The 20,341-nt window shown below is 58.3% G+C and overlaps 1 protein-coding gene across 1 annotated transcript in view; it reads left to right on the top strand.

The window, feature by feature from the left end:
* The first annotated feature begins 793 nt into the window (after positions 1-793).
* Positions 794-20,341, top strand: part of PTPRN2 (protein tyrosine phosphatase receptor type N2) — a 595,476-nt gene continuing 575,928 nt past the window's right edge. The window contains exon 1 of the mRNA XM_076006762.1: positions 794-905. Coding sequence (XP_075862877.1) covers positions 794-905 — 112 coding nt within the window. The remainder of the gene's footprint in view (positions 906-20,341) is intronic.

The following is a 20,341-nucleotide window of genomic DNA, read 5'->3' as shown; positions in this document are numbered from 1 at the left end:
GTGCCCCCCGCTGCCAGCGCACGTCTGCGGACAGGCTGCGACACAGAGAACCAGGAGCTGCATTCTCGGGAGCTGGGGTGTGAGGGCGATTGAGGGGGTGGAGGATCCCGAAATGAGGGTGCTGGGGGCCGAGGGAACGTGAGGACCCTCAGGCCCGCACAGGCTCAGAACTGCGGATGGCGACGGCGGGCTGGAGGCAGCTCCCTCGCTGTCGCCCCCAACCGCCGAGGCCTGCGCAGGCCAGCCCGGGGGCAGGAGCCAGAGGTCAGGTTAGGGTTAGGAAACGCAACCCCCAGGACGCCGGGCTCTGCCCCGCGGGGCTGCTGGTCCCAGTGCGGCCCGCCCCTGCCCCCGCGGGGAGCCCGCCCGCCCTCCCGGGGCCTCGCGCTTCAGGCGCGGTTCCGATTCGACTCGGTCTACATCTGCGCGCCCGGGGGCGCAGCTGCAGCCACGTGCGGCCGGTAGCGTTGACTCAAATAACGCAGGGGCCCGGGCACTTCCGGTGCGCGGTGGTGGCGCCGCGGGGGGCCGCGCAGGGGACACCCCGGCCCCGGCGCCGCGGAGGCCTCGTCCCAGGGTGGGGGCGCGAGCGGGGGAGGGGCGCCGCGGGGGGCGGGGCCTGCGGGCGGACGCGCGTCGGGGGCGTGTCCCCGGGGCGGGGCGGGGCGGGGCCGCGGGCGGGCGCTGTCCGGTGCTGAAGCCCGGCCGGCGCCGCCGCAGGAGCGGGAGGCGGAGGAGCTGGCGGCGGCGCGCCTGGCTCGGCCCCGCGCGGGGTGCACCGAGCGCCGCGGGGATGGGGCCGCCGCTCCCGCTGCTGCTGCTGCTGCTGCTGTCGCCGCCGCCGCGCGCCCTGCCCGCCGCCCCCGCGCTCGCCCCCCGCGGCCGGCAGCTCCCGGGGCGCCTGGGTGAGTGGGGCGGGGGGGACGGGGCAGGGGCGAGTGAGTGGGGGCGCGGGGGAGGGGCACGTGCACCAGTGGGGGCCGTCGGGGAGGGGCACGTGGATCATGGGGGCCGTGGGGGAGGGGCGCCTGGGTGAGTGGGGGGCGCGGGGGAGGAGCTCAGGGGCGAGTGAGTGGGGCGCGCGGGGGAGGGGCACGTGGACCAGTGGGGGCCGTGGGGGAGGGGCCTCTGGTTGAGTAGGGGCGCGGGGAGGGGCGCAGGGGCGAGTGAGTGGTGGGCGCAGGGGAGGCCCGGATGAGGCGCGGGGTCCCAGAGGTTGCAGCGCGCAGCCCCCCGGGCCACAAGCCCCAGGCGGTGGGGCCTCACCCGCGACACGGAGCAGGTCTCGCGCCCTGACTCAGTTTCCTCCAGTAGCGGCCGCCGCCCCCTACGGCGCCTGGTCCGCCGCCCCAGCCCGGCCGCGCGCCCACCCGGGCCTCCACCGGCCGCCCGTGCTCGCGTGCGCGCCGTGGGCCCGCGCCCTTGTGCCCCGGGGCCGCGTGGACCCGGCGCCCCGGCCCCATCTAGCCCCACCTGCCTTCTCCCCGCCATGAAATTAGAGGACGTTTCCTTCCCTGACGGACGCGGAAGGAACAAGGAGGCGCCCGTTCTTGACGGAGCGAGCAGAGTCTCTCCCTGGCACCTCCCTCCGTGCTGATCTTATTTGTTAAGATTCACCGAAAAGCCAGTGTTCGCAGCGGCTTCGAGGCCAGCGTGGCTCAGATGGGCATGGGAGGAGCCAGGGGGCAGTTAGGTCACAGGTCTGGGGCCTGGAGGGTCCCCGCCCCGCTGCTGGCGCCAGCACCGCCTCCCCGCTGGGCTCGGTGGCCGGTGGCTTTGTCCGTCAGATCCTAAACAAGCTCTGGAGAAGGGCCTTGGACACAGTCGCCTGCGCTCCCGGGCCACGCAGGGCCCTGTCCCAGTCCCCGGCTGCCGCCTGTCTCCTGACACCCTCCCCACCTGCTGTCACGGCCCTGCAGTTAGCGTGACCTGGGGTGGGAGGGGAGGTTCACGCCCACCGCGGTGGGGTCCGGGGCAAGTGGTCCCCCACATCCCGGGATGCTGCTGCCACAGCACCATGCACCCCGAGCGCCGGTCCACACGGGGTGCACGGGGCATCCTTCCCGGGTGAGCCCGGCCTGGGGAGGCTGGGGGCCTGGCTCACTCGGGTCACCTCCTGGTGCCCCAGATCAGCAGAGCAGGCTGGGCTGTGCAGGCCTCTCTCCGGCGCTTGTCTTCCTTCCTCTGTCTGGCTTGAACTGGCCTGTCACCTCCCGGGAGAGCCCTGTGCTTCCCGGGCCAGACGCCACCCTCCAGGCACCCACACTCGAGCCAGACAGGTTGGGGACAGGCAGGGCAGCACGTGGGCCACCGGGTGTCCTGGGGCCATTGCTGGAGACGGCTGTCATTCCCACCGCAGCTGCCAGTTCATAGCCTGGGCCAGCGTCACGGGGGCGTGGTGGGAGGGAAGCCGGGGCTGCCTGGCGGGGGCGTGGTGGGAGGGAAGCCGGGGCTGCCTGGCGGTCCCGCCTCACAGAGCAGGGTCCTTCTGGGCACCAGTGAGGCTGAATCAGCCCTCGAAAAGGGTGTCGCTGATGACGGAGGGCCGTGCTTCGCCAGGGGGACGCCTGGACACCATTCGTTCTGTGGGACGGCATTAAGGACCCCGCACCACTGGAGTTGTTTCGAGGACTCTGGGTGCCGGGTGGAACCCCAGACGCCCCTCCCATGATGGGACCTGCCGCAGTGTGTTCAGAGTGGGGTGTGAGTGTGTTCTTCCCGACTTGGGCCCCCCCCGGGGTCCAGTGTGGCCTCTCCTGCCCCCGCGAGCTCGCTCGTCCCTTCCGCCTGGCCCTGAGACCCTGCACCGTCCTCCTCTGCCATCCCGGGATGTGCCGGGGGACCGGCTCCCTGCAAGAGGGCGGCACTGCCATTTTTCTCTCGTCTGGATCTCCTTTGATAATCTCACACCAACAGCTTCGTCCCGGATCACGGCAGGTGAGTGGAGATGCGCAGAGCAAACTTAGATCCCCCCGGCGGGCCGCCTGCTCACGGTGTCCGTGTTCAACCTCGTGTCCAGGCCTCCGGAGCTCGGGTGGTTCCAGGGCCCGCCTGCCCCGAAAGCCTTGCGTTACATCAGAACTGGGGCGACGTTGCCCAGACCCCAAGCCCAGTTCCTCTTGTGTCGGGTGCCCGGGCCTGGGCGAGGGGCCCACGAAGACACCCGGCGCCAACTGCCGCCTCCGGGTTCGCGCTCATCCTATGGGGCTGCAGCCGGGGCTGGTTTGTTTCCAGAACCGCCGGAGCGGCAGGACCACCGTGCTGGCCCGTGTCTCCTCAGCCTCTTTTTCCTAATCTCACTTGCTTCTGGCCCTCCTGCCACCCACTCCGCCCACGCCCTTTGGGAAGGGCGGCATTTATCCTCTGTGAGAGTTGTCCTGGGCCCCCTTGAGTGACGTGGCTCAACTGTGCTTGTAGCTGGGTGAGGCAGGACTGCCCAGGATGCCATGGGCCCCCCTCAGGCTCGGCCCCCGCCCCACTCCCAGCCGCTCTGTGGTGTCAGGGCCTCTTTTGTGCAGGGCCTCTGTCCCCTTTGCTACCTTGAACACAAGCCTTTTGTTAGGGGCTTTACGCCATTCTTCAGCCACTTGGAGGCTGGTTTGCGAACCTGCTCCGGCAGCCCCCACGTTTTTCAGGGGCAGTTTCGTAGAGGCTCCTCCCTCTCTTGCTAAAGAAGCAGGAGTTTTATTTGCCAAAGATAGCGTCAACCTTTCACGTAGCTTTTGCTCAGAGAATCCGGATTCCAACCTTGCGGCCGCACCTGGCCGTGAGGACAGCGGACTGCTGGTCTGCTCCTTTGTTTTTCCTTTGGTTTGCACGCACGTCTCATTCACCAGCGAGCCCACATGGAGCCGGCGCGGGGGCCGCCGGCTTTGTGAATGCGGCTGCGTGATTGTTTATTTTTGAATCGGACGACCCTTCCTGCCACAAAAGCACAGATCCGTCTTTGCTCTCGGGGTCCGGACTCTGATTCTGTCGGGGCGTGTGGTGGTGAGCAGCCAGCCTCCCTCCCTGCCGCTCCCCGCCAGCTGTTTCCTGCCCCTCGCTTCCGCCAGCCCCAGGTGGTGGCGTCCAGGGCAGAAGGAAGGGGGTGCTCGGAAAGCCCTCCACTTCCGGGAAGAGGAGGGGCCGGGTGGGCTCATCCACGAAGACAGCCGCGTTCGCTGAGTGGGCTGTGAGGGGGCCGTTGCTAACTGTGTCAGACTCGGGGGGCTGGGCGGGGAACGGAAGAGGTTTTCAGATGGCTTCCTCTCCGCGCCGGGCTCGGCTGTGCATGCCAGCGCCTGGCAGCTCCTCTTCAAGGCTGCCATGTTCTTGCACCTGGTTAACAAGGTTCTTCCCTCCCACGGTGCCCGCCAGGGAGGTGGAGGTGGGCCCCATCACGGCACACGCCGGAGGAGCCTCTGTGCCGTGGCGTGTGCAGATGTGTGAGCCCCTCGGCTCGCGGTGAGGAGCAGGGCTGTAGAGGCAGGTAACCGTGATGGGGCCAGGAGTGAGGTGCGGTCCAAGGCTCACCGGCCCCGCGACTGCCCTTCCGATGAACTCTGTGGCAACGTGGATTCTTCGGCGTGTCGATAATGGGTTGGTTTTGTGCTGGCGTTACAGGCAGCGTCACCTAATTTGTGAATGCAGTTATTCACCCGCTTTCCTTCGGATTTTCGGGAGTTGGGGAGAGGGGTCCAGGAAGAGGAGTGGATATGAAGGAGAGACAGGCCCGCTGAACTGTCATCAACATGGTCACGTTAAGAAAGTCCACTGGGCCAGGCGCGGTGGCTCAGGCCTGTCATCGTAGCACTCTGGGAGGCCGAGGCTGGAGGATCGCTCAAGGAGTTCGAACCTAAACCCTGAGCAGGAGTGAGACACCATCGCTACTAAAAATAGAAAGAAATTAATTGACCAACTAAAAATATATAGAAAAAATTAGCCGGGCATGGTGGCACATGCCTGTAGTCCCAGCTACTCGGGAGGCTGAGGCAGGAGGATTGCTTGAGCCCAGGAGTTGGAGGTTGCTGTGAGCTGGGCTGACGCCACGGCACTCAGTGATACTCAGTCTCAAAAACAAAACAAAAAAAGTCCACTCAAGGTGTCTGGCTTCGGGGCTGAGCTGTGATCACTGCCTTGGAATTTCCTTATGAAAAGGCGTCTGTAACCAAATGTGGCCCAAACTAAAAATGACTCTGTGGCTTTGGGTGGCAGATAGCTAAGATATGCCTGGGCATGTGCAAATACTGCCCGCTTACGGATTCTTGTGTGTGGAGAGGCAAGGAAGAAGTGTAAGAGATGGCAGAAACGGTTTTCATTCGGCCAAATCCCAGAAGGTGGAGGCCAGGAGGGCCCCGGCTAACTAAGAACCTCTCTTATCTTTTCTGACAAGATGTTCCACTTCCCAGAGAAAGCAAACAGCCGCGCTCACGGCAGATAACCCTCCGAGCTGGGTGAAAGCACCTGGCAGCTGTCTCCACATTAGTCTAAATTGACCTTTGTAAATGTCCACCCAGCTGGACTTAGTTTTTCGTCTCGGCTGGCAGAAGGTCAGAAAACCCGAGAAGCAGGAAACAGCCACCTGCTTTTCTGCTGCCTGGAAACGGCGTGGAGCACGTGTGGAGTACGGACAGTTTCGCTCTGAATTCTCGTTATCCCCAAGAACTGTGCGGCAGCCACGATGGAAATCACCTGGCTGGAAGTAAGGTCGGACGGGCTCCCTAGGCACACCTACTCTGCACATATTAAACACCTTCTGTTTGTTAGCCTGCCTTGCAGCGGTTAAGTGGGCGGCCCCACGGGAGGCCGGAAAACTGGACTTTGGTCTGGAGAATGGCCTCCGTGTCTGTAACGTGCAGAAGCAGGACGCCAGTGTGCGTGGTGGTGGCTTTGTAAGCTGTGCCCGTGCAGGGGGTGAGGGTGTGTTTTGTTTTATTGTGTTTTGTTTTGTTTTATTTTATTTTTTTTGAGACAGAGTCTCACTCTGTTGCCCAGGCTAGAGTGAGTGCCGTGGCATCAGCCTCGCTCACAGCAACCTCAACTTCCTGGGCTCAAGCGATCCTCCTGCCTCAGCCTCCTGAGTAGCTGGGACTACAGGCATGCGCTACCATGCCCGGCTAATTTTTTCTATCTATTTTTAATTATCCAGATAACTTATTTCTATTTCTTTTTTTTTTTTTTTTTTTTTTTGAGACAGAGTCTCGCTTTGTTGTCCAGGCTAGAGTGAGTGCCGTGGCATCAGCCTAGCTCACAGCAACCTCAAACTCCTGGGCTCGAGTGATCCTTCTGCCTCAGCCTCCCGAGTAGCTGGGACTACAGGCATGCGCCACCATGCCCGGCTAATTTTTTATATATATATCAGTTGGCCAATTAATTTCTTTCTATTTATAGTAGAGACGGGGTCTCGCTCTTGCTCAGGCTGGTTTTGAACTCCTGACCTTGAGCAATCCGCCCGCCTCGGCCTCCCAAGAGCTAGGATTACAGGCGTGAGCCACCGCGCCCAGCCTATTTCTATTTCTTTAGTAGAGATGGGGGTCTCGAGTCTTGCTCAGGCTGGTTTCGAACTCCTGGCCTCGAGCGATCCTCCCTCATCAGCCTCCCAGAGTGCTGGGATTGCAGGTGTGAGCCACCGCGCCCGGCCTGTTTTATTTTTATCTGTGTCCTCCAGTGGCATGACGTGGGCTGCAGAGAGCAGGGACCCGCCCTCCTGGCCACGGGGACTCGGTGTTCTCGTGAGGGTGGTGGAGGGCGTGGGGGGTCGGGTGAGCTGATTTCATAGTCACCAAGCAGGTGGTGGAGTTGCTACTTAAAATCTAATTGAAAATTTCTCATATGGTTGAGTTGACTTTTTTCTTTTTTTTGAGACAGAGTCTTGCTTTGTCGCCCAGGCTAGAGTGAGTGCCGTGGCCTCAGCCTCGCTCACAGCAACCTCAAACTCCTGGGCTCAAGCGATCCTCCTGCCTCTGCCTCCCGAATAGCTGGGACTACAGGCACGCGCCACCACGCCCGGCTAATTTTTTCTATATATATTAGTTGGCCAATTAATTTCTTTCTATTTTTAGTAGAGACAGGGTCTCACTCTTGCTCAGGCTGGTTTCGAACTCCTGACCTTGAGCAATCTGCCCACCTCAGCCTCCCAGAGAGCTGGGATTACAGGCGTGAGCCACCACGCCTGGCTGAGTTGACTTTTTTCTTTCGGTTACTGCGCTCTGTGTAGACCCAGGCGACCGTGTCTTTTGGACACGGAGCGGTTTCGCCTCCCCAAACTGCCCCTAATACCCTCTGCAGGGAACCTGCCCATCAGCCTCCCCGCCTGTCACCCTGAGGTCCCCACGTGCTCACGGCCCCCGGAGCACCCTCGGCAGGGAGCACTTCCCTTTGCGTGTTCCCGGACAGATGCAGGCCCCGCAGACGGGCGCTCTGTGCTGCTAGGACAGACGCTGCCCTCCAGCGCCACAGAACACAGCCGTCGCCCCTTACTCTGGCTGCTACTCTGGCTGCGGGGACATTTCCACTCGCCAAACCGCCATTCTCCCGGAACGCAGAGCCTCTGGGCTGGCGGGGCCTGTCGCCAAGGAAGTGTGGCGTGTCCCTGGGCACCGCAGGGTGGGCTGATTTCCGAGCGGGGTTTTGTTTTTGGGAGGGTCAGATTCAAGTACTCGGCGTGCTTTCTAAAGGAATTTTGGTGTCTCGAGACAGGTGACTTGTTTTTAGGGACTTTTCACCTGCCCAAGCCGGCAGGGAATGAAAATGCCACCCGGGAATGCACCCACCGCTCGGTGAGCCCGTAACCACCCTGTTCGGAGTGCCGCCTGGGGCCGTCAGATTTTCTGAAACGCGGTGACACAGACAGGGAGGAGGCGGGCTCTCATCTCAGCCGGGGGTGACAGAAGGCTCTCTTCTGAATGAGGACTCAAGAGGCGCCACGTCACAGGGAAATTCTAAGAGTAGGCTCCATCGGAGCTCGAGGTTTCGAGTGGCGAGCGGGCGTGGGGCGGCTCGTTCCGGCGGCTCTTTTCCGAGGCAGACGGCGGCCGGAACGCAGACTTCCCAGCGTGCCCTGCACCTGGGCCGCCTCGTGGGCCGGGAGCCCGTCCCGGTTTCCGACGCAATGTCCTACATACGGCACAAAGGATGTGCTTGGAGACGGCTCGTGTGGTGGGAGGAGTTTTCGGAAGAAAGGCTGACCCGGCCCCAGAGGGGATGGACCCCATGTTCACAGTGTGAGTCAGTTCTGTCCTGACACACGCGTGTCCAAGTGGGCGGGACAGCTGGTAAAATGAGGTCTCGGAGGCAGACTGGTTTTCCGTCTGGAGCAGTGATTTCCTTTTTTTTTTTTTTTGAGACAGAGTGTTACTCTGTCGCCCAGGCTAGGGGGAGTGCCATGGTGCCAGCCTAGCTCACAGCAACCTCAAACTCCTGGGCTCAAGCAATCCTCCTGCCTCAGCCTCCCGAGTAGCGGGGACTACAGGCATGCACCACCATGCCTGGCTCATTTTTTGTATAAATTTTCAGTTATCTAGCTAATTTCTTTCTATTTATAGTAGAGACGGGGTCTTGCTCTTGCTCAGGCCGGTCTCGAACTCCTGACCTCGAGCAATCCTCCCGCCTCGGCCTCCCAGAGTGCTAGGACTACAGGCGTGAGCCACCACGCCCGGCCCGTGCTGCCAATCTTTAAAAGTGGTGCCAAGCGGTGGCCGTGTTCAGAGGCAACGTCGTCTCATTTTGAAAATCGCTCGTCTGTGCCTGACAGTCCCTTCCGGCTGCAGCCGCGCCGGGCCGTTTCCTGCACGCCCCTCCCCCCTCCGCCTCCTGCCCGGGCAACAGAGTGAGACGCTGCCCCCCCCCAAAATAAATAAATAAATAAAAGTCCAAGGCCTGCGAATAGTGGGTGTCCCACGGGCAGTCGGCGGCCTGCCCTGCTCTGGAGGACCCCTCGGGGCCGGGGCCGTGGTCCTGGCGTGGGAGAAGGAGTGAGGGCGCTGGGGGAGGGGGCTCCCGGAACCTTCCTTCCCAGGTCCTCCGGCTCCGGACGCGGTCTGCCCTTGTGGGGCGGGCTCGGCCACGGGTGTTGGTTGCGCTGAGGTCAGGGGGGCCCTTCCGTGCCCCTTGGGGTGGCCTGATGGGGGCACCTGCTGTGGGAGGCACGGCCAGCCCACGGTGCTGACGTGGGGCGTGCAGACCTCGCAGGGAGGGCTGCCATGCTGCGTTCGTCCCCGTGTGTCCACATGCGTGTTCTGAGCGGCGTCTGTCCCGTGCAGGCTCCTGCCCTGCGGCGTCCATTGTGGCGTCAGTCCCCACACCAGCGGTGAGCGGTCCAGGTCCCTGAGCCGTGGCCGGGACACGTGGCAGGCGTGGCCACGTGAATTATTAAGGCAGCGGTGGCGGTTGGGGAGCTTCCCTCTCGTGGCGCGGTGCTCCACGCGGCCCCTGGGCCCCCAGCCGTGCGCAGGCCTTGGCGTGGGGCCGGCGTGGCCGCTCTTCAGTGCCAAGTGGCTGTTAATAAGCGGCAGCGTCAACACAGTGCGGGTTGGTGTGTGGAGACGCAGGGAGCCGCGGTGTAGACGGAGTCTGCGTCGACCTGCATCTCCTTCGCGGCCGGTTTTATGGCTGTTTCTCACGTGAGGGCAGAGACGGGAGGAAGGCCCTGTGTCCCCGACTGGGGACCGCACGTTTGTGCCCCAGTTCTCGTGTGACAGCTCACCCGGCGCCTCCGGAGAAAGCCGTGCCCCTCCCTGGCCCGTGCCCGTGGGGATGCGCCAGGAGGCGCTGTCTGAGAGCCAGGACGGTCGGTGGCTGGCAGGCCACCCGTGGCCCTGGCGTGGCTGAACTTGCGCGGGGAGGGCGGGCGTGAGGGCCTGGGGAGGGGGGTCCTCGCCTGCCCTGAAGCCTCCTGGCAGCCGCGGGTCCTGCAGCTTCCGGAAGAGCCTCTGCGGTGGACACTGGCGACGCCCCTGGGCGGGCCGTGGTTTACCGTGGCCGTCTGCAGAGGGTCAGATGTCCACACGGGCCGGAGACCGGTCTGTTCTCCTGTGCCGTGCGTCTGCGTGGCCGAGTGTTGTAACAGATACATCTCTATCCGTGACGCTGCCGTGTGATCTTTGTTTCCGCTTTTTTTTTTTTTTTTTTTGAAGCCTATAAATTTAATTGGTTATTTCTCTAACAAAAACAAATTCCTAGCACTCTGGGAGGCCGAGGCGGGAGGATCGCTTGAGCTCAGGAGTTTGAAACCAGCCTGAGCAAGGGTGAGACCTGTCTCTACTATAAATAGAAAGAAATTAGCCAAAACAGCTAAAAAATTAGCTGGGCATGGTGGCGCATGCCTGTCGTCCCAGCTACTCGGGAGGCTCAGGCAGGAGGATCGCTTGAGCCCAGGAGTTTGAGGTTGCCGTGAGTGAGGCTGACGCCACGGCACTCACTCTAGCCTGGGCAATAGAGTAAGACTCTGTCTAAAAATTAAAAAAAAAAAAAAAGGGCAGAGATGAGACAGCTCCACTCGGTGGGGCGCTGGGTCCTCGTCCGCCCGTGACGCCCACGAGGGAAATGCAACCTCGCCCTCAAGCGCAGAGGAAGCAAAACTAGCAAGCTGAGCGGCAGGAAGGCTGCGCACAGAGGTCGAACAGCCGAGCCACGCAGGGCGAGCGCGGGGCGGTGGCACTGGAGCCCCGGGCGAGCGCGGGGTCCTCAGCCGTGCCCGGTAGACTCACAGCGGCCCCTCCCCCACCCAGACCTCGGCCCTCTCCGGGGTGTGTGGTCCGAGCTGGGGTGCGGCGTGTTGGAGCATGCAGGCCTGGCGTCCCCGAGCCATGGTCACGGCTTCCCAGAGCAGCTCCCGAGGTGGCCTGAGGGGACCGTGGCGGCGCCCCACCCCCCACTTCATCTCGGGCCCCACATCTGTTCTTCTTAGCACCGGGAGATCCACCACGGCCCAGGTGGGGCTCCTGGCTCAGGGCAGGTGCAGTGTTGGGGGGCCCTCCCGCTGTGCCTGCGCTCGGGCTCTGCAGGACCGGAGGAGGACGTCTGTCCCCAGACGCCTGCCGTGGTCGGGCCTGGGAGCACAGGGGCCCCCTCGTCTGTTTTCGGAGCAGGGCTGCAGGAGTCTGAAGACACAGCCTTTTCTAGGACAGTCCTGTGGGCACCTGCCCCTCTCCATCTGGACCCGGGACCGCCGGCAGCCCCGAATTCCAGGCGGGGGCAGTGAGGCCACCTGGGCGGCCCCCCGGGAAGAGGGTGTGGGAGGAAGAGCCCCGGGCCGGCTCCCTCCCATACCAGGCCCCGTGGCTGTCCTAGAACAAAAGCTTAACAAATCTTGGTCATCTCAAAACTTCTCAACTTGGGCTCTCCTGAGAGAGGAAGAGGAGGGTGTAGGGGGAACCTGCTGGCAGCATCTTCCTCGGGCCAGGACGGTCACGTCACGTAGGAAGGGACACGTGGCGCTCTCCTGTGGTTTCCAAAGCCGTCTCCATCCCAGAACTCCAAGGCCGAGCTGCTCTTTCTCCGTCAAGCCGGGGCCCTGTGCGGCGGTCCCCCTCGGCCCCGGCTGCGGCCCCCGCACACGCCCACGTGCAGAGGAGCTCCATGCCAGCGGGTCTCTGCTCCCGGCCACGGACAAGCCGACAGCGTGGCCTCTGTTGGCTTGGACTTTGGCCACGGTCACGGCTGCCTGCAGCGTGTCATCTTGATCCTGCAGAGAAGGTCCTCGCCCGGCCGCTGGCTCAGCGTGGGGACTGGGCAGGCGTTGAGGCTGGATGGGCTACATGTCATCGTGTCCGGCTCCCGGGGACCAGCGCCTGGATCTGCCAGGTGCACGGCCTGGGGGTTGGGGGAGATGTAGAGGGGGGCCTGCGTCCATGTGAGGATGGCCCTCTGCCTGCGGGGACCCGTTCCCTCCCGACGGCTGGGAGGCAAGGCGTCCCCACCCGACTCAGGTCAAAAGGTTTTACGTCACTTCGGTTCCAGAAATAGCTTCCTTGTTTCATAAAAAGCAGCAGCCCGAACCATTCCTGCAGACATCTGTTCTTCCAGACACCCCCTTCCTCCCAGGACATTGCAGCCGCGACCTTCACACCTGTCCCCCTGGGACAAGGAGACCTGTGGGGAGCCGGCTCCCGGGCTCCACCTTGGAAAAGGCTGCTGCTCGGCCGCTTCCTTCCTGTGTGGGGTACACGTGTGACACGCGTGGCCCACGGAGCCCAGGTGGCTGCTCAGGCCTGAGAGGTGGCCGCCTGGTTCACGGCGCCCCGGCTCAGAGTCGTAGGGTGGGGGGTTGCGGTGGGAGCCAGGTGCCTCCCGGAGAAGGACGGTCCGCAGAGGCCGTGGGGCTGTCAGCGGGGAGCGTGAAGTGCACGTGTGCTCTGCAGGCTCAGCCTCTGTCCGTCCTAGGGGACACAGGAGAAGGCCATTTGGTTTGGTGTGTAGTTTAACTCCAATGTTTCTTTCTCGATTTTCTGTCTGGATGGCCGGTTTGTTACTGAGAGTGGGGTGTTGAAGTCCCCTACTATTGTATTGCAGTCTATTTCCCCCTTTAGATCTATTAACGTTTGCTCTATGTACTTGGGAGGTGTGTTTTTGAGTGCAGAGATATTTATAATTGTTATCTCTTCTTCCCAAAGTGACCCCTTTTTGTTATATTGTGACCTCCTTTATTTCTTTTTACAGTCTTTGATCTGTATTATTGTATTTTATCTAATATAAGTATAGCTGCTCCTGCTCTTTTTTGGTTTGTAGTTGCATGGAATATCTTTTTGTATTCCTTCACTTTCAGTTCATGTGTCTTTGTAGGTGAGGTGGGTTTCTTGTAGGCAGCATATATTTGAGCCTTGTTTCTTTATCCATTCAGCTACTCTATGCTTTTTAATTGGAGAATGAGTCCATTAATATTCAGCATTATTACTGATAAGTAAGGACTTACTGCTGCCATTTGGTTGCTTGTTTCTGGTTGTTTGGTAATTCCTGTTTTCCATTCTTCCTTTCTTACCATCTTCCTTCTTGGTTAAGTGATTTTCTTTAGCAGTATGTTTTAATTCATTAACTTTTATTTTTAGTGAAACTATTGTAGGTTTTTGCATTGCAGTTACCGTGAAGCTTACAAAAGAACATCTCATAGATATATCAAATTATTTTAAAGAAACAGCTTGTCTTAGATCACAAAGAAAAGAATAGAAACAAAAAATTAAAAAAAAAAACAACCCTCTACACTTTCACTCCATTTGCCCCACATCTTGATTTTATAGTCTCTTTATTTATGTACTTTTATATTACCTATCTCTTCACAGGTTGCTGTAGGTATTATTGTTTTTGATAGATTTGGTATTTGGGCTTCATAGAATTATGAGTGGATTGCACACCACAGTTACAGTATTAGAGAATTCTGAGTTTGTTTGTTTCCTTATTTTACCAGTGGGTTTTATACCTCTAAATGTTTTCTTTCTGCATGTTAGTGTTTTTTTATTGCAGATTGAAGAACTCCCTTTAGAAGTTCTTGTGAGACAGTTTTGGTAGTGGTGAATTTTCTCAGCTTTGTTTATCTGGGAAAGATTCTATCTCTCCTTCATATTTGAAGGATAGCCTTGCTGAATATAGTATTTTTGAATAGTATTTTTATTATTGTTCTTTCAGTACTTTGAAAATGTCATTCCACTCCCTCTTGGCCTGTATTGTTTTCATTGAGTAGTCAGTTGCCAGATGAATTGGAGCTCCTTTATACGTCATTTGCTTGTTTTCTTTTGCTGCTTTTTGGATCCTCTTTGTGTCCTTGGCTTTTGAGAGTTTGATTATTCTGTACCTTGGGGTAGAATCTGATTGTTGTTCTCTGACCTTCCTGTACCTGGATATTTATATATATCGTTCTGTTATTATTTCTTTGAATGAGCTTCCTACCCCTTGCTCTTGCTCAGCTCCCTCTTGGATACCAATAATTCTTAGATTTGGTCTTTTGAGATAATTTTCTTTATCTTGTAGGTGATCTTCATTCCTTTGCATCCTTTTAAAACTTTTTCTCCTCTGTGTATTTTTGAAAAGCCTGTCTGAAGACTCACTCACTGATTCTCCCTCTGCTTGATCCATCCTGTACTAGATTTTTCAGTTCAGGAAATGTACTGCTCAGTTTTGAGTTTTCTGTTTGATTTTTAAAATTATTTCAATCTCTTTGTTATATTTCTCTGATATTTCTGAATTGCTTTTGTGTGTTATCTTGGAGATCACTCAGTTTTCTTAAAATTGTTTTGAATTCCTGGTCAGAGAGCCCACATTTTGCTGTCTCATGAGGGTTGGTCCCTGGTTCCTTGTTTGTCTATTTGAAGAGGTCGTGGTTCCCTATTTGTTCTTGTTTCTTGTAGATGTACCTATATGTCATTGCATTGAACAATTAGTTATTTCAGTCTTCTCTGGCTTGTTTTGGTTTTTATTAGATGTGTTTGCTTAGAGTTTCTTTGTAATTTACCTGTTGATTTTTTTCCTTTTTTTAAATGTTTTTAATCCACTAGGTCACTGCCTCCTTTTTTGGTACTAGAGGGTACCTCATGCCTAGGTTTGCCTTGGTTCTAGTGAGCACACGGAGCAATGCCCGTCTGGAATGGGGACGGCCCAAGGGATATCTGGGCAGTATGGGAAGGGCGGCTAGGGGTTCATGCCCAAGGGACTTGGGGAATGCAATTTCTACCTCCTGGGGCTGGTGGACGTCCACTGTGATTTGGTGTCCCCCTTGGCTGAGCTACAGAGCACAGGGCTGGGGAGGGGATGGCGTTCCCTCCTCCACCTTGTCCCTGGCTATCCTCGGGTATTTCTCCCCACGGGCACTCCTAGCATTTCCTGTGGCTGGAGGCAGGGACAGGTCTCTGCCAGGGAACCCAGGGTGGTGGGAAGCTGGTTGTCCACCATGACCTCACTTTTCCAGTGTAGAAACCATGAGTTGGAGGTGTTTTCTGCATCTGTGGTGCCAGGCATATTTGGGGGGCCATCATGGATGTGGAATTCTGATTCTTCACCCTCTGCTTAGCGTGTTTTCACTTATCTGTGGCCCTAGGAACTGTCTCACCCTCATGATTGAGTCCTGGGATGTTGCTGGGGATCATCTCGGCACTGTTCACTTGTCTTTGGTTTTCTGTGGAGGGATTGAGGCCACCTTGCTTCTATCTCATGAGGTCTCACTTGTGGAACTGCCCTGTGGTTGTTGCTCCGGGGGCCAGTGGGTTAAGAATTACTGAGATCTGGGGAGTTATGCTCTTCCTATTAATTTTTCGAAAGGATTGTAGCAGGATCAAATGTTTTAACTACCAAACTATGATGGGGAACTATCAAATCCCTACACAGAGCCACCTAGAAAGTGGAGACTGTCCCTGGATCTGCTGGCGATTTATGAAAGCCAGGTTTCTTCTGGTGGAGATGGGTTTTTGACGGGGGACAAGCTGGACCTCAGGAGGTGCTGTGGCTGCATGGCCGTGAGGGCCCGTTTTGCAGGGGGCAGCTGGGGCTGACTGTTCTTCTGGGGTGGGTTTGTGGGGTGATGGCAGCTCCAGGGGTGGAAGAACCGTGAGTGGGATCTCTGTCCAGCTTGGCCCTCCAAGTACCAGCCCCCTGTGCACATCCTCACGGGAGGGAGCTCCTCTCCTCCCCTCCACTGCCGCAGGGAAGCGGCAGGAACCCTGGCGCCTGACGCCCCACTGAGGTCCTGGATCTTGCTGGAACGAGCCCTCGGGCAAGGAGAGCGGACGTTCCCCAGGAGCCTGGGTGCTGGGCGCTCAGCACCCCGGGGAGGGAGAGCTTCCGACGGCTGTGGTGACAGGAGGAAGGCAGCACAGGTGCGCCCGTCCTGCTAGGGTAGTCGTGCCGCCGTGCCTGCAGAGGACTTGGAAGCTGTTAGCTGGGAAGGAAAACCGACTCTTAACATCAAGGACTGGGTGGGGTGTCCACGAGACCCGGTGCCGTCCCTCTGGGTTTCTTTCCAACATCACTCATGGGTCCCCTCCCTCCTGGGCAAGCCAGCCACGGGAGGAGGGGGACCTGGCCTATGCGCCGGGCACCGAATATTTGTTTGTATTAAATATTCCCAGCACTTACTGCGTTCGCAAGCGGGCCTCACACGTAAATATGACGTGATTGGGAAACGCAGCACCTGACTCGAGATCATGTCCGTGCCTGCGTGTTCCCAGGTGCAAACGTAATTTCAATCGTTCCGCCATCTTGGCAACATTTTTTTTTTTAGACGACGTGATTACCCTCAACCCTATCTTTTTCATCCTATGTCAGGGTATGTTTAGATACCACAGGAAGGTAAATAAAATACATAGTAAAAAACTCAGCTTCTGTGACATGTGGTCTTGGAGGGCTGCACACGCACAGTGACCACGAACGCAGGCGTGTTGGGGTCGGCGTGTGGGCAGGTGCGGTGCTGAGCCGGTAGCACGTCCCTGTGTGTCCCTTTCCTCATCCACCTTCTAGGCCAGGGTTTGAGGGGAAGGTGAGGCAGGCACTGGGCGGTGGGCTCCATGCTGGGCTGGGAGCGGCCACCTTGATGGTGCACCCTTCCTTCTCTGGGCCTCAGTCTTCTTCTTTTTTTTTTTTTTTTGAGACAGTCTCGCTTTGTTGCTCAGGCCAGAGTGAGTGCCGTGGCGTCAGCCTAGCTCACAGCAACCTCAAACTCCTGGGCTCAAGCGATCCTCCTGCCTCAGCCTCCCAAGTAGCTGGGACTACAGGCATGCGCCACCATGCCCGGCTAATTTTTTCTACATATATTAGTTGGCCATTTAATTTCTTTCTATTTATAGTAGAGACGGCATCTTGCTCTTACTCAGGCTGGTCTCGAACTCCTGACCTCAAGCAATCCACCCGCCTCGTCCTCCCAGAGTGCTAGGATTACAGGCGTGAGCCACCGCGCCCGGCTTAGTCTCCTCGTTTGAAAAGCGACACACTGAACAGGACCAGCGTGTCTGCAGGTTCGAAGGGACTTTTCCGCAGACGAAATCCGATGAGGGCATTCATTACGAAGACGGTGTGGCTAGATGCTGTTTTGAGGATAAGAGTTTTATGACATTTCCTCATTCCTCCCCCATCAGACTGTTGCTCACTGTCTGTAGGGGGAGGTCGGGGGCCCAGGGCTGAGCCCCGAAGGAGCCGCCCCTGAAGCCGCACTCTGGCTGTGCGTGTTTGCTGCTCTCCGGCAGCAGCGCCCGCCAGAGCTCGGGAGTCCGTGTGTCTTGATTCTCAGAGATGCTCTGGTGTGTCCTGGATGGTGGCCGTGGGGACCGGTGACCCTGGGGACCGGTGGCCGTGGGGACCGGTGGTCCTGGGAACCACGCAAATGCCCTGACGAGCGAACAGGGGACCCCCCCACTCCTCCCACTCCCCCGCACACAGAACCCGAAGCACAGGTTTGTCACCGACACGTGCCAGCGTCCCGTGAAACACGGTTTCCAAGATTCTAATCGTCAATATCTGACAAACTGAGAACAGAAATTAATATTGAAAGAAGAGAAAACAGGTTGCGGGGTTTTTGACGGAGTGGTAGTACGGCGGCTTGGGAACCAAAAGCTGGTCTGGCTTCTTGGCTAAATTTGAAAATGGTCCCGGGCGAAGCCCTGTCCTTTGTGCTGCGGGCGGTAGTCCCAGCGCAGGGACGGTGACAGGGGAAGGGACAGTGCCTGGGCCATCATTTGTGCAGCCTTTTTTTTTTTTTTGAGACAGAGTCTCACTCTGTTGCCCAGGCTAGAGTGAGTGCTGTGGCGTCAGCCTAGCTCACAGCAACCTCAAACTCCTGGGCTCAAGCGATCCTCCTGCCTCAGCCTCCCGAGTAGCTGGGACTACAGGCATGTGCCACCATGCCCGGCTAATTTTTTCTATATATTTTTAGTTGGCCAATTAATTTCTTTCTATTTTTAGTAGAGACAAGGTCTCACTCTTGCTCAGGCTGGTCTCAAACTCCTGAGCTCAAAGGATCAGCCGCCTTCCAGAGTGCTAGGATTACAGGCGGGAGCCATCACGCGCCCGCCAGTGTAGCTTTTTTATGACCCGAGATAAGAACAAGAAATCAATAAGGGAAGACAGCTGCGGGGTTCTTTGAACTAATGAAAAGCCTAGAAATGCATGCAGTTTTGTTTTCTCTAAAGGCCATACTTCAAGGCAGACAGACACCTTTTTTGTCTCCCATTCTTCCTTAGGGATCTTATGTGACAAACATATAAATGTCGGTAATTAGCACATTAATGGGTCGTTTGTAAGTGGGTGCTGGTAATGGGGTGTTGCTTGTTTTGAAAGGCAGGTGAGACCAGCCCACCCTGTAAACTGACTGTGCTTTGGCAGTTCTGAGCCGTCCTGGACTCAGGCTATGGGGCCTGCGAGGGGAGAGGGGAGTCTCAGGGCTCCTGTCCGCTTCTCCCAAGCCGCTGCCCCGAGTCCCGAGGTTCTGTCTGGACTCTCAGTGTGGCAGCTTTAGCAAGCGTCAACGGAAAAAAGCCAAACTCCGTAAAATAATTTTAAAGAGATTTATTCTGAGCCATATTTGAGGACCGCGACCCGGAGCCACTGCCAAGAAGCCTTGAGCAAGTGGACTCACTGTGGCTGGGTCACAGTTTGGCTTTATACATTTCAGGGAGACAGGGGTTACAGGTAAAGTCATAAATCAATACGTGGGAGGCATCCATTGGTTTGGCCAGAGAAGGTGGGCCATCTCCAAGCGGGGGTGGGGGCGCTGACATTCCTGCACCTGCGGATTCAGGTCCCTCAGAAGAGAGGAGAGGAGGGGGCCCGCCTATCCCGTGGTGGAAAGGCTGAGCTCAGCAGGTCGAGGGTGGGGCTGGGGTCCCTGCCCTGTCAGCTCCCTCACTTGCCAAACGGGGTGACACACGCAGGTCACGGCTGGTGTGGATGGTGAGACGGTGCGAGAGGCCGTGGGGTAGCGCCCGCGCGGCAGGTGCCCATAGACTCGCAGGTCCCGCCTCTGCACGCCACGCAGCCCCTTCCTGTGGGTGGGGGGCGCGGGTGTGTCCTGCGCAGAGCCGGGCGGGGGCTCAGACGGCAGAGGGCTGTGGCGTCGGTCCCCCCCCAGGCGGTGCTGGCCTGTCCGAGGCTGGGGAACAGCGAGACTCGTCCCTGTGGATTTCCACGGGCGGCACAGCGTGTTTGAGAGACGCCACGAGAATTGATTAAGATACACGGTTTGTAGAAGGCACAAGAGTCACAGCACGTGAAGCCTGGTCCTTTTCCTTTGCAAGTTCACAGTCGCGCCCCCCTGGGTGCCGTGGACGCACGTGGCCACTGGACACGCCGGGCCGTGGGCCAGAGGACGCCGCTGCACTGGCCAAGCTCGGCCGTCTGCGCCCGGCGCGTCGCCACGGGGGAGGGGAACAGCCTGGAAACAGGCTCAATGTGGGGTGCCCAGCCCTGGCTGCGTGTTCCTGACGCACAAAAAGCGCCTCAGTGTTTTCTGGAGAAGAAAGCAGTTTCCAGATCCTGGTTCTAGAGATGGTCGTGGTGGGGCTGAGCTGCGTCCCGAGGGGAACTGCGCGGCGCGCCAGGGACGAAGCCCGCGGGGTGTTTTACCCACGTCAGTGCCTGGAAAGGGGTGGGGGTCGGGGGTTGCTTGCAAAGCCAGAGAAATAAATTATGATCAAAACCAACATTTTCTGCCAGGCGCGGTGGCTCACGCCTGTAATCCTAGCACTCTGGGAGGCCGAGGCAGGAGGATTGTTTGAGCTCAGGAGTTCAAAACCAGCCTGAGCAAGAGTGAGACCCCGTCTCTACTACAAATAGAAAGAAAGTAATTGGCCAACTAATATATATAGAAAAAATCAGCCGGGCATGGTGGCGCATGCCTGTAGTCCCAGCTACTCGGGAGGCTGAGGCAGGAGGATCGTTCGAGCCCAGGAGTTTGAGGTTGCTGTGAGCTAGGCTGACGCCACGGCACTCACTCTAGCCTGGGCAACAAAGTGAGACTCTGTCTCAAAAAAAACCAAAAAAAAAAAACCAAACCAATATTTTCTCTTACCAGCTCCGATGTGATGATTGCTTTTCAGCCTCGTAAGAAACGGTTCTGCCGCTGGAATTTGCAACGGCAAAGTCAGTTCGTGGGGTCAAGGGGAAAGCTGCGAGTGCGACAAGGAAAGGAAGTTCAGAAATCAAACCCAGAGACCCAGCGAGAGCTGAGCCGTGAGCTGGCCAGGGGCCGCAGCAGGGCACCTGAGCCTCGCGCTCACCTTTATACTCAAGAAACATGCTTCGCGGGGCGGCCGGTGGGCACTTTGCAGGCAGGAGCAGCCTGGAGCGCCGTGTCCCCCACTGTCCCCGGTCCACGCTGTGCCAAGGCCTGTGCACCCCTCGTCCCCGGCCTGGCCCCCGGCCCCCTGGCTGGTCTGCTCTGGCCCCGCGG

Source organism: Microcebus murinus, chromosome 9 (genome assembly GCF_040939455.1).
Source record: "Microcebus murinus isolate Inina chromosome 9, M.murinus_Inina_mat1.0, whole genome shotgun sequence".
Lineage (NCBI taxonomy): Eukaryota > Metazoa > Chordata > Mammalia > Primates > Cheirogaleidae > Microcebus > Microcebus murinus.
This window is presented reverse-complemented; position numbering and strand designations above follow the sequence as displayed.